Below are 14722 nucleotides of genomic sequence, written 5' to 3'. Positions count from 1 at the left end.
TCTGAGATTATAACATCATTCATCATTGTGCATTTTTATATGTGATATATATATTGTGTTTATTATGCATATCTGTCTGGATGTGATATTCCATTTAATTCCATGCCGTCAATGAGTAATATTCATTAGATGTCTTACACTCTCTTCTTTCTATGTGTCTTCTATTCCGTTTTGTTCAGATGGATCATTGTGCCAGGATTCTAAGTTACCGCTTTTCGATGTCCCAAGAGGGGGCATGAAGGATTGAGGGAAACCATTATACCTACACAGGCCCTTGTGCTTTTTGATTAGTGTAACTGTGTAGGGTATTTATTTTGGAGTAGTTTTATTTGGGCGATGATTAGGTTTCGCCTTGTACTTTGTACCAACATTTCATGATATTCTAATGAAGTATGATTCAAAGTTATATTGAGTTATATTTTTACTACCTTTAGGTGATGGTGTTTTTGCTTTTCCGCATTGTATGTTACTTAAAGTGATGTTTCGAAAATGAAACGAATATAATGAAATAAATTTTATATGGCGTCATTATAAAAAAATATATCCATTTTTTAGCAAGATTTTTTGGAGTAATTTTCAGGGCATTACAAGGAGTACCTATGTTGACTTAGACTAAAAGTCTTGAATATCTTGAAGCTTGAATCTTCATTATCTTTATAAGTATTCTTCATTTTCTTCTTTTTGGTGATGTTGGTGTCTTCATCAAAATCGTTCCTAGGTTAGGAGCAAGATCTTCTTCACAATTTCCCCTTTTTTTATGATGACAAACCAATATCTTCTTGTCAGTGTAATTTTCTCAGAGCAGCATAGTTTATGATATTCTTGACTTGTCTTGAGTATGCTCCCCCTATCTTGTATGCTCTCCCTTTCATTTGGAGTTATGCGCCTGAAATGTTTTAAACAAAAAATACATTCTCCCAACTTTTCTCCCCATTTTGACTTCATCAAAAAGTAGATAAGCCAAGAGTTTTCCAGCATAATATATATAGCATACAATATTTATATGACAAGCATAAAGGTAATCATAAGATATAACCTAAACATCGCAATGCATATCATAAAGGTAAAAAGGTATTCAAGCATTAACAATGCAAACAACAATACAAACAACATAATATAAATTTTTCCGAAATTTACAAGAGAAATTAACATTACAATAAAAAAATCCTAACAACAGATAAAGTCTAAGATTCAGGCGTAGAACTGTCTTCATCAATGTCCATGCTACTCAGCTTAGAAGAGAGACGATGAAGTTCAAAATGGATTTGTTGATTTTGAGTATCAAAGGCATCCATCCGGTTAGTGATGTAGCCTCGAAGAGAAATCAATTCATCCATAATCATATGGTTTGAAGGCATGACAGCAGATGAGGAAGATTGAGCATGAAACTCATAAGGTTGAGGTTCAAAAGGATTAGCAAGGTTAGGTTTTGGTTCAGGAGCAGGAGGTCTATCTTTCTTATGCTTGTAGATCCTGTCACGAAGATCAAATGTGAAGCCCATTTTGTGGATTACATCCACATCAATAAGGCTTTCACGAGGGTTAAGCGGGACCTTAGTTTCTCCAGAAGTAGAAACACCGAAATGCTCAAGGATTTTTGTTATGAAGATTGCATATGGAAAATGGCTTTGGGTTCCTCTTACACACCACATTTGTCTCATTATCATCAGTGTCCAATTGATTTTCAGATTAAATTTCATAGCATACATCAATTGGAGTTCTATATCACTTATTTTAGAGTGGTTTGAAAATTTTGTAAGATGACATAGCTCAGAAAATAATGAAGCAAACAGTCTTCTAGTTTGAGATGTCCAACAGAAAGAATATATCTATTTTTAACAGTTTCACCATAACCCTGTTGCTTAAGCATTTCTATTTCCTCTTTAGTAATTCTACGTAGAGAATAATAAAAATCTTTTTGATCATAATTTTCCCATTCGCATACAGGGCTGAAGCCTACAATGCTCCCCTGATAGAGTATGTTACAACACAATAAACTCATGGTTTTCAAATCCAAAGTAATGTATTTTCCTTTTACATAGGAAGTAAGACGGTTTTTCCTAAAGTTCATGTTACAGTAAAATACTCTAATCAGTTCAGGATAGATTTCATTTGATACACAACAGAAATCGAAAATGTTTTCTTGTCTCAAGAGATAAGGAAATAGAAAATCTTCAAACTCAAAGTTCCCCAGATTACCGTATTTAGGAGTGAAGATGATGCAATCATGAAAGTGCTCCTCAAAAGATTTTACGTTGCTCATCATTTGCTAGAAGCCTCGTTAAGTCAAGATGGTTGGACTCCAAAGATAAAGTTCCTTGGTTCCTTTGAGTAGCATTGATGCATTGTTTCTTGGTTCTAGATGAGGAAGCCATTGAAATGAGTGTTTGAAAAGTTAGGTTTTTTGGTTTTGGAGATTTGCGTGTTTTTGATTTAGGCCACTAAACACGAAAATGATGATTTAGAAATGTTTAGAAGTGAAAATGTGATATGAAAGCATACAAAAATCACTCAAAACGGATCAAAAAAATAAAGATTTTATACAGAGATAGAGGTGGTCACGAAGAGGGTTTGAAATGAGGAAGAAGAGTTTGAAAAAGTTAAAAATGCAGAAAAAATACGTATGTAACAGCAAAGAGTAATCGGTTACTCAAATTAATTTTTTTTTTAATTTTCAAACAACAACATAGAGTAATCGGTTACTCATTTTGAGTAATCGGTTACTGAAACACACTGTTCAACCCTGTAATCGGTTACTGACCCCAGAAAAACTTATTTTTGGGCAAAATTAAGCTATGAAAATGATTTTTAACCCAAAAAATTGAAATTTTTAAACATAAATAAACACATTTAAGTTCAAGTAGGCATGAAATAGATATAATGAAGCACACATATAATCATGTATAAGTATTTTAAGATAAGTATGCTTCATCAGGAATGCATAATTCTCGTCTAATTTTATAAAAAGGTTCTTTTGCCAATGATTTAGTGAATATATCTGCTAGTTGGTTGTGAGTATCAACAAATTCTACAGACACATCCTTCTTTTGGACATGGTCCCTAAGGAAGTGATGTCTTATATCAATATGTTTGGTTCTAGAATGCATAACAAGATTCCTTGTGAGGTTTATAGCACTTGTATTGTCCCATTTTAAAGGAATACATCCTAAGTCTAATCCATAATCTCGTAATTGTTGTTTGAGCCACAACACTTGGGCACAACAACTACCTGTTGCTATATATTCAGCTTCAACAGTGCTTAGGGCAACACGTGTTTTTTTCTTGCAAGACCAAGAGACTAAAGCATTTCCCAAAATATGGCAAGTACCACTTGTTCTTTTCCTCTCAAATTTGCACCCAACAAAATCTGAATCCGAATAACCAACCAAATCACATATACGTCCTTTTGGATACCACATCCTAACGTTAGATGTACCCTTTAGATATTTGATGATTCTCTTAACGACAACTAAGTGTGATTCCTTTGGTTTAGATTGATAACATGCACACAAACATACACTAAACATTACATCAGGTCTACTAGCAGTTAAATATAAAAGCGATCCAATCATACCTTGATACTTTGATATTTCAATGCTTTTTCCTGCTTCATCCATATCAATGTAAGTACTGAATCTCATAGGAGTAGCTATTGGCTTGCAGCCATCCATGGCAAATATTTTTAGCAAGTCTCTACAATACTTGGATTGACTTACGAAAATGTCATTAATCAAGTTGTTTGATTTGAAGTCCAAGGAAGTAATTTAACTTCCCCATCATGGACATTTCAAACTCTCCTTGTATCATTTTGCCAAATTCACTACACAAAACCTATTAATAGAACAAAAAATAATATCATCTACATAAATTTGAACAAGTAGAGTATGACGATTTATTCTTTTTATAAAGAGTATAGTGTCGACCTTTCTTTTGTTGAAACCTTTTCAAGCAGAAATTTAGTTAGATGATCATACCATGCACGAGGAGCTTGCTTTAAGCCATAGAGAGCTTTCTTTAATTTGTACACATAAGAAGGATGTTTGTAATCTTCAAAATCAGGAGGTTGTTCAACAAACACTTCTGCTTGAATGTAGCCGTTGAGGAAAGCACTCTTTACGTCCATTTGATATAACTGAAAATTCAAAGAGCAGGCGTATGCAAGTAATAGCCTAATAGCTTTAAGTCTAGCAACCGGAGCGAAGGTTTCATCAAAATCTATTTCTTCTTCTCGATTGTATCCGTGGGCTACTAGTCTAGCTTTATTTATAACAATAATACCATTTTCATCAGATTTATTTCGAAATACCCATCAAGTTCCAATAACATACCTTTTTTTCGGTTTAGGAACAAGTTCCCAAACTTCATTTCTCTCAAACTGGTTTAATTCTTCTTGCATAGCAAGAATCCAGTGTTCATCCTCGATTGCTTCATCAATTTTGGAGGGCTCTATTTGAGAGACAAAGACCATGTTTAGACATGCTTTATCAAGCATTCGTCGGATAGTGATACTTGTATTTAATTCAGTAATAATGTTGTCAATCAGATGATTTTGATGAGTTCTCCATTCTTTTGGTAAATCTGTATGAATATGCTCCTCTTGAGATGGCAGGTTATCATTCATTTTTAAATGTTCAGTATTAGTTGTAGGTTCAATAATAGAAATTTTATTTGAGGATGAACTTGGCAATTCCTCTTCATCAAGAGTTAACTCATCCTTTATATCAGGATTGGTTTCACCAAAAGATACATGAATGGATTCTTCCATGGCTAGACTTCTTTTATTAAAAACTCTATAGGCTTTACTCGTAAGAGAGTAGCCTAGGAATATGCATTCATCAACTTTTACATCGAATTTGCCTAAGTTATTCTTCCCATTATTCAAAATAAAGCATTTACAACCAAATACATGCAAGTGAGAAATATTTGGTTTTCTACCTTTGAAGAGTTTATAAGGGGTTTTCTTAAGAATTAGTCTTATAAGAACTCGATTTGAAACATAACATGCAATACATACTGCATCAGCCCAGAAATATTTTGGGAGGTTAGTTTCGTTCAACATTGTACGAGCCAGTTCTTCTAAAGACCATTTTGTTGTGGTGTTCTAGGAGCAGAAAAATTGTGACTGATGCTAAGATAATCACAGAATTCTTCAAAAGAAGAGTTTTGAAATTCTCCTCCATGATAACTTCTTATAGCAGCGTTTTTTAGTGATTTTTCATTTTGGACTCTTTTAGCATAAACGCTAAAGGCTTTGAATGCCTCATTCTTATGAACTAAGATGAGTGTTCAAGTGTATCTCAAAAAATCATCTACTATAACAAGGGCATAGTAGTTACCACCATAACTTTTTGTTCTTGAGGGAGCAAACAAGTCCATATGTAGTAATTGCAATGATCAATCGGAAGAAACCATATGCTTAGGTTTGAAATAAGTTTTTGTTTGTTTGCCCATTTGATAAACACTACATAGTTTATTTTTAAAAAAATTCATTTTAGGTAAACCAACAACTAAGTCTTTCTTAATAAGTTTATTCAAATGGCCCATATGTATATGAGCAATTCTCCCATGTCATAACCATGTATCATAATTATCTTTTGCAACTAAACATGTTATTGGTAAAGATGAATCTATGTCAATCATATATATATTGTTTATCTTTTTACCAACAAGTTTATAATTTTGAGAGTTCTTACTTTCAATGATGCGCTTATCTTGGTAGAATGTCACATGGAAGCCTTTGTCACATAATTGACTTATGCTTAGAAGGTTGTGCTTGAGTCCTTCAATATATAGTACACCTTCTATATTTGTTGAGGGTGGCTTGCCGATTCTACCAACTCCAAGAATTTTTCCTTTGTTGTTATCAGCATAAGTGACATATCCTTTGTCCCTTGGAGTGATGACAGAGAACTTCTTTCTATCGCCCGTCATATGTTTTGAGCAGCCGCTATCCAAGTATCATAAGTTGCAGGCGGCTCTCAAAATTTCTTACAAAACAAATTAAAAATATTTTCTAGGTACCCAATGTGATTTGGGTCCTACAGGGTTAACACCTTTTTCTATCCATTTATATTGGTCATATGATACACCATATTTTCTAATATGACAAGTGTTAGGTATGTGACCAATTTTATCACAACAAGAACATGTGGGTATATACTTACGCGTCCAAGATTTTATTTTAAAAATAGGAATAGTATGGACATATTCTTTATGAAATATTATAGTGCTTCCCACGATTGTTCTTCCTAGGACATTCCCATTTTTAGCCACATGACTATTTGCATAGCCAAGACCTCTATGGTCTTTTGAATGTCTTTGGACTTTTATGATCTTGTCTAAATTGTAATTGCTCTTGTTGAGTTTATTAAGTTCAAGACTTAATGTTGAACCTTTAGTTTCAAGAGCAACACATTTTTGACATGAGGAAGAAGTAGATTTTTCAATATCTTTCTTTATAACTTTGTTATGGCTTTCCAAAATAAAAATTTCATTTTTCCGTTTTAGAAAAAGTTTGGAAAGTTTAACATATTCTTGATGTAAATCATTGAAAGCATTTTGTAACTCATCATATGAAAAAGTATCATTTGGTTCAGAGTTACTAACCTCATAATCATCATTTGAATTGTGTGAAGTCATTAAGGAAATATGTGATTGCTCCTTAATTCTGAGTTCTGCATTTGAACCATCATCTTTATCTTCTGATATAACATTTGTTCTTCTATGCTTCTTGTCATTCTTTCTTTTGCAAGTATGATGCTTTTGTAGGGCTGGACAAGCACATTAAAGATGATCTGGTTTTTTGTATATAGAGCATGTAGATTTTTGCTTTGATGTCGATGCTTCACTATTTGTTATAGACGACACAAGAATGTTTTTGGCTTTAAGGTCGTATTGGACTTTATTTTTATCTTCAACGGTCCATGAACATTTTGGTTTTGGTTGTTTAATTCCATTAACAACCATGTATGATATGAATATACCTTCTTCTATTGAGTCCCATATATCTAAGTCTTGAGATTCTATGAAGATTCTCATTCTGATTTTCCAAAAATCATAGCACTCTCCAACAAAGCTTGGAGGACGGTTGATGTTGGAACCTTCTCCTAGGAATGATCTTGAGGCCATCTTCAATATAGGATCAGACTTGAGAATAACTTACTCGAAAAATAGCTCTGGTGCAAATTGTAAGACTGAATTTGCAACTAAGAGGGGAGTGAATTAGTTGACTTAAAATAATGACCACTTTTTCTGCAAAATCGAGAGTTAAAGTGCAGCGGAAAATATATGCAGAAAATTAATAAGTAAAATCAAAGAGATAAGAGAGAAGAGAGTACACAAGGATTTTTATACTAGTTCACCTTCTTGTCCACCGAAGGTTACGTCCAGTACTCTTGCAGCACAAGAGATTTTTCCACTAAAGATTATGAGTTGTAATTACAATATCTCACCCCGAGATTTTTATGTACCTTACACACTCCTTAATCCTTATTCACTTTTGAAAAACACATTTCCAAGTGATTCTAATCCGCTTTCTTATGACACCATGTGAAAGAAAGTATTCTGCAATAATAATGAAGAATGTACAACAATGGCGGAATTGCCTTTTACAAGTATGAAAGTGATGTAACTTGCAATCCAAACAACTCTTTAGTATACTTAATAATAATGTTCTTTATAAGTTTGTAAACTTGAAACACTTTCACTTTAAGCAACTTCAGAAAAATCAACTTTGAAAGTTTAAGAACTTATTGCAAAAAGTGCAGAAAATAATTTCAGAATATGTGTAAGAGCTTTTGAAATTTGTATAAGAGTTGTGTATATGTTGTGTGTAGTGATTGTGAGTTTCAATGCCTTTATATAGGTTTTCCAATCAGTCAATATGTCTCTTTGAAAGGGTAGGAATTGATTGGAATGAAAACATGTCTTTTGGATTGAAATTCATTCACTTTGAATTTGAAAATCTGATACAACAACTTTCAGTAATCGATTACATCATTAAGTAATCGATTACTCAAGTGTTTTGCCCTCTGAGGTCGTTTATTTTTGAGTTAGAGTAATCGATTACAACAAGTTGAGTAATCGGTTACTCAACTTTAATAACTCTAGTAATCTTTTACTCAAAGACAATAATGAATTACTCTGATCAGTTTTAAGTTGGATAACACTTTTCTCACACTTGTAACTTGTTACTTAGATGACTATTTTTGAAAATTGCTTTAAGTATTTTAAAGTGTTTCATTTTTCTTGAAAAATAGTTTGAGCATTAATATTATTGTATAATTAAGAGTATATGATAGAAGTACCTATTTAGACTTAGACTAAAAATATTGAATATCTTGAAGCTTGAATCTTCATTGTCTTTATAAGTATTCTTCCTTTTCTTCTTTTTGGTAATGTTGTGTCTTCATCAAAACCGTGTCAAGGTTGAGAGCAAGATCTTCTTCACAAAGTGTAGAATATATTTTAGTGACTAAAGTATATTAAGTTTAACTCAAGATATAATTTTATTAATAAAGAGATTATAATCTAACCATGGATAAGTGGTCTAAAGCACTTTAAAATAAATAAATAAAAACTATCTAAAAGGTTACAATATTATTATTTTAATATTTAATGATAGAATTGAGTAAAATGAGACAAATAATAAGTTTGTTTGATATTATTGTAATAGAGATGGAAGAAAAATGTTTCACTTTTTTTTAAAATATAATCATAGTAGAAATTTTACCTAAAATGTTTCTGTAATATTAATTAGGGATGTCAAGGAGCACGGGTAATAGCTTCCTGCTATCCATTTCAAAATAGGAGAACAATATACATACCTGTTCATACTCATATGAGTACCCGCATACTATTTTTCTTGGATATTTTTGGGTGCCCGTGGGTACAACGGGTACCCGCAAGTTTTCGTTATTATAAATGAATTTCTAACTTCCTACTTCTATTTTACGTTTCAAATTAGATGAAACTTAATTGTTTTTGTGACTTTTGATTGAATATTTGTTAAAATGCTAAATCTAATGGTGTTTTCTATTTGTATAATTTGATGTTCTCATTTTCTTAACAAAAAATATATATTTTCTTTGCATGATATGTATGTTTCTACATATGTAATAATATTTGTAGGGTGTTTCATCACCAAATTCAATAAAAGATGTAAACAAGGTAAAAATGTAGATAATGTAAAAGGAAAAGATGTACATAGTGTAATAAAAGTTATGATAGTGTACTTTTTATTTTAATTAAAGATAATATAATAATTATATAAATAACGAGTACCCGTGGATACAGATACAATAATACATATATTCGTTTACATGTTAGTAACCCGTACCCGTGCCATACAAGTTTTACATGCGGATACAAGTTTTTGTCATCCCTAATATTAATAAATGTTTTGAGAGTACTATATGACATGATTTTTTTAGATAGCTTTTTATCTCTTTTAGGAGGGTCAAGTCCCACATATTAAAATGTATAATTAGAAAATTCTCCATAATTTAAATGAAAATATAATATACTTTCATAATATTGATTTTTATGAAAATAATAGTTAGGAGTTAAAAGTGTAAAGTTAATGTTATAGAATAAAAATGATAATGTTAGTTTATTAAATAGAAAATGATATATGATTCTACTAAATTGTTCAAACCTACAAATCCTTATACCTATAAAAAGTGACATATATATAAGAAAAATAATAATAGTAAAAAATATATCATTACGTATTTATATTTGATATTAAGTTGGATCGGACTTTGCAGTGGATGGATGGGGATAGTGGGAACATCCCTTAAAGGCTTGGTGGGGAATTTATGTCTTCTTAATTGGTTTTGTCTAATTACAAGGGAATGTCGTTAGACCAGTAGGAATAGGACCACCATACTTTACATAACTCCTCGTCACATCACATTTACGACAATCCACACGTCAGACTTAAGGTTAATGCATTTGTCAAAAGATAGCGGTTAGTTAGTCCCTTTTATAGGATGAGTTTCAGAAATTGGGTTTTGTCATTTTTGTTGGATTTTTCATCAAATTTTCAGCGCATGATTAATTATATTTTTTACCAAAAAATCAATTAGTGAAAAGATAAATTATTAATTAAGTGGAAGTGTAAATGAATGGGTTTTGATGATGTGGAATTATTAATAAATTTAATATTAATAACTACAATCTTCTTTAATTTACTCAATAATGAAATAATTGAAATTAATTGTTTAAAATTAAACCATGTGATTCGAATATTACCCCCTCCCAATTCCAAAACTATTACAACTGTTCAAATCAAAAATTAATCATTTAAGTAATTAAGCCATCTGATTGAACTAGATAACATCATATATTATATAATTAATAATTAAATTTAATTATATATTGAAAATCAATTATAATACCTATGGTCTACAAGTCTATATATTGCATTTGACATTATGATAGATGAAAATAACACACTTATCAATATCATGTCTTGTTTAGTATACCGTATACACATTAAAATAAAAAAAAGTATTAAACAAGTTTAAAATTATAAGTCAAAATTATACACATTCAAATAAACAGCCTATTTCCACCACACGAGTTATTTCAGATTTACCCGATTGACCCAAGATTCCAGCGGGTTAAAGCAGTCTTAGAGACTAAGAAGTAAGAAGTAGTGCCTTGTTACCTTCAATAGCCTCTAAACTACGTATTAAATATGTTCAAAATTTATTATTCATACTCATGAATCATAGACAATTACACCCAAGTAGGTTGCTGTTTACAAAACCAAAACCCCGGATAATTCTCGACCAATTATGATATGTTATTGAAATTTAATATCCATGGAGTTACTCTCCTTCAAATTACCTTCAATTGATATAAATTTAATTTTGTAGTTTGGATAAAGAGGGAGTGAGTTATACCCTATTTACCAAACCAATCTTCTACTTACGTGAAATGTGATCAATATAAAGGCAACTTAAAAAATGTGCCTTACAATCACAAAGTCACAATCTTGACAAATGCAAACATCAAATCAAGAGTTATACTCTATTTGCTAAAATGGTGAATTATAATTCAGTGTAATTGTGGATGTTTGGTTTAAATATTGAGAGATCAAGATAAAAGACACGTGAGGATATAAATTTCTAACCCAGGATGTGTTCTTTAGATAGAATTCTGCATACATAATTTTTTTTATCTATATAAATAACTTTTGTTAGCATAAAAACCTTGCACACCAATTAGTTTGTGTAGCAGGACTGAGTACTTGTGAGTTTCCTATTCAGAACAGTGTTACTCATGATTGGTTTACTAATGACATATGTCACTTTCTTGTGGGTATGAAAATTTAGTAGGAAAATATAATATTACTCTTATATAAAAGTAAAAGTTAAAAAATGCAAGCAAATGAAGATTCAAGGTTAATAACCTACTTTCACTAGAATAGGAAGGTGATTTAGAGGAGTTGTTGAACTTGGGTAAATGAACATATAGGTAAAGGAACATGGGTAAAAGAGAGACCAAATTTATTGTAGAAAGCCTTATGGTTTGGCCTGTTGCTGATGATATAGGGAACATATATAATGGGCATGTCAAAGTATGTCACAGAAAATGCATCACACCCACAAAACCAATGTTCTCATGCTTTATCAATCCATTGAAGATAGAGAACATATTGACACTAGTGCAAATCAATCACCAATGAATACTTTCTATAGGAGTAATTCTCACAATATCCCACCATTAGATTGGAAAGTTGCATGGAACACATCATGGGTATCAATTAAATTTCATATTAGTGCAAGATTATTTCGTATTCTACATGAATGTTTTAAATTTTAATGTAATATCAACAATACATATGCAGTAGGAGTGGCACAGTTTCTCTATGCATATCAGTAAAATAGGAACTTCCATGAAACAGCCGTATGCAAAACAATAAGAGAAACCAATGAACATAATTTTATGACATCTACAAGCTAAAATGATGATTTTGTATACTCACTTGGGAATTTAAGCTTAAAAGCTAAAATGTTTTGATCCCTTCACCAGCTCAGCATAAAACCACCCCAGAAATAAAACAGCAGAATATAAATCAGATTGCCACCATCTTATATATAAGATGGGATTGCACCACAACACATCTACAAGGAAGAATAATAAAAACAAATGTATATACAAAAGCATAATGATTTGTTTTGCTGCACTTCATATAACTGAATCAACTATTCCCATTTTATTCAATTATGAAAATACATTATATAAAACTTTGATATTACAGGAATGAACTAATCTAATCCGTCACAACTAGTTTCTGATATTCTGGGCCAGAAATAGCTGCTTCCATGGCATCATCGGGGCTTAAATCTCCTTCATTATCCAAGAACAAAGCAAGCAAATTCTTAGAAAATCCACTTACAAGTGCCACTCCTTTCTGAGTGGCCGGAACTGGAGTGGCCCTCGAGTCTCGCAGATTCCAAAAAACTATCTGAGGCACAGCTGAACCATACCCTTTCTCATTAAACTTCCTTGTGATTGCTTGATAATCAGTCTCCCAAGGGTTTACCGATGCCGTATCAAACTCCATGTCACTAAACACAAACACCCTCTTAACCATCTGATCCTCCTTCAGCTTTCCATTCACTGCCACTTGCAATATAAGATCAAACACCCGTTGGAAATCAGTGTTCATTCCCCAATCCATATTCCTCACGAACTGTGTCTTCAATTCAAGACTATCCCCTTCAATCAAATGAAGCTCCGGATTCTCGCTGAATGTAATAACCTTCCCTTTCCAAGGCTCCACACTCAATTCAGACACCAACAATCCCAATGCCACAGACACCTCCATAGGGTCCCCACACATACTTCCGGAAACATCACAGACAGCAATGCAGTTCTTCATCTTCCCTTTCTTGAGCAAATCATCTACCATTCTCTTCCATTGCAACTCAGCCACCTCTCCACCATCTCCATCACCTAATGACCCTATGATCTCGTGCGGAAGCAAAGCGCCCGCAGCAATAGTTTTCTTCCCAGATTTCACATCCTCCAAGTACTTCTCAAACCGCTCTTTATCATGCTCCAAAAACTTCTCCTTATAAAACTTCATCGCCACAGACGCAACCCTGTTGTAAGGAATCAAATCCCATTTGTTAGCACCGATAAAAACCTCAGGCAACTCCAGAACCTTCCTCAATGGCACAAGAACATCCTTCCTCAATCGATCACGCACTCGATACGCATAATGCGCCTCCTCAATTCCATCATACTCAGTATAAACCCCACGAGGGAAAATCCTCTTCGCAATGCTCTCACACAACAATGTGGAACGATCGAACGAAGAATCAACAGAGGGGCACCACTTAGCAGCAAGACTTATCTTGTTCAAAGACCCTGATTTCAAATACTCGAGATCTAACTTCAAACACTCAGCAAAATGATCAGAAACACTATCATGCAGTAACCGAAAATTAAGATCAGTACTATAACGGTTAACAAGCTTTTTCCCTAAAGCGATTTTCTTATCTTCCCTTGCAGAACTGGCTCTCTCCTTCTCAATTTTCGCTCTCGCTTTTTCATTCAACACCCTCAATTCCCTTGAAACTAAAGACTTCCCATTTTTAATGTCCTTCTTCTTCAACTTTTTTCCGATTTCCAATCCTCTTTTCCCACGTGAATTCGCCTTAGAGCCACCCCGTTTTCTCAGATTCCATTCTTCTTTCTGCATTTTCCGCACTTCGGAACCTTCCAGAATCCGGTACAAGATTTCAGGAAGGTCCTTAAAGTAACCGAAATCAGCGAAGGAGGGAACATTGGAAGCGAGGGTTTTAGGGTGGTGATCGTAGAGCCATAGGGCGGCGGAGTAGAATCCCTGGCGGTCGGACTTTCCGGTACCGCGGACACCGCGGAGGTTGCACACGAGTTTGAGAGTAGTGAGAGGGTTGTGGGACCATGCAAGTTGGAGTCTCTGGTGAAGGGTCTCTGAAGAAGTATCGGGAACTACGTGGAAGAAGAAATCAAGGCATGGGTTACCAGAGGAGAGGAAAGTAGGTGAGAAATTCTCAGTGTAGCCCATTTGTGGTGGTGGAGTGACGGTGGTGCGGTTGAATTCGGCAACCATAAGGTCAATGAAGGGGTCAGAAGGGGTGCTGGTGGCGGTGACGGTGGTTGTGGTGGTGGGATTTTGGGGTGGTTGTGGTTTAGGCTTGTAAAGTTGAGGTGGACCTAAAAGGGTGGCCATTGAGAATGTGTTAGGAACAGAATTTGAAGAGAAAGTGTAATGGTTGGGTATTATGTAGAAAATGAAGGGATGGTGTAGATTTTATAGTACTTGGTTACTTGGTGGCGAAGGATTTTTATATTTGATCTCACGATATTGCCCCTAACGTGAAGGCAATCAACTCGACCCGCCAGGATACTTATTTTTCTAATCAACAACTTTCTGGTCAAATGTATACCATTCCAATTTATTTTTCTATTTCCAAGAATTATATATTATACTTTATATATATTTTTTGTACCAACAAGATATTAGTTTAGTGATGTAAGACTTCGATAATCTCCAAAATGATAAAAAATGTCAAAGGTTTGATTCAGGTTAAGGACATTTGTTGGGAGGGACATTCACGCACCCCGTAAGGGATAAGTTCATTACCCAGAGATAAAAAGATATAATTGGTAGTGTAAAAAAATATTTTTTTGTAATACAAAGAGTATCCTACCATATGTT

General features: G+C 33.4%; 1 protein-coding gene across 1 annotated transcript; it reads right to left on the bottom strand.

Annotated features, from left to right (window-relative positions):
- On the bottom strand, positions 12204–14273 carry LOC109338071. The gene has a single exon (XM_019575207.1). It carries the CDS (start codon positions 14231–14233, stop codon positions 12284–12286), a length of 1950 nt encoding a protein of 649 aa, XP_019430752.1. The 5' UTR covers positions 14234–14273; the 3' UTR covers positions 12204–12283.

This window comes from Lupinus angustifolius, chromosome LG02 (genome assembly GCF_001865875.1).
Source record: "Lupinus angustifolius cultivar Tanjil chromosome LG02, LupAngTanjil_v1.0, whole genome shotgun sequence".
In the NCBI taxonomy this organism is placed as follows: Eukaryota; Viridiplantae; Streptophyta; class Magnoliopsida; order Fabales; family Fabaceae; genus Lupinus; species Lupinus angustifolius.
The sequence above is the reverse complement of the archived record's forward strand: the minus strand, read 5'-3'. Positions and strand labels throughout refer to the sequence as shown.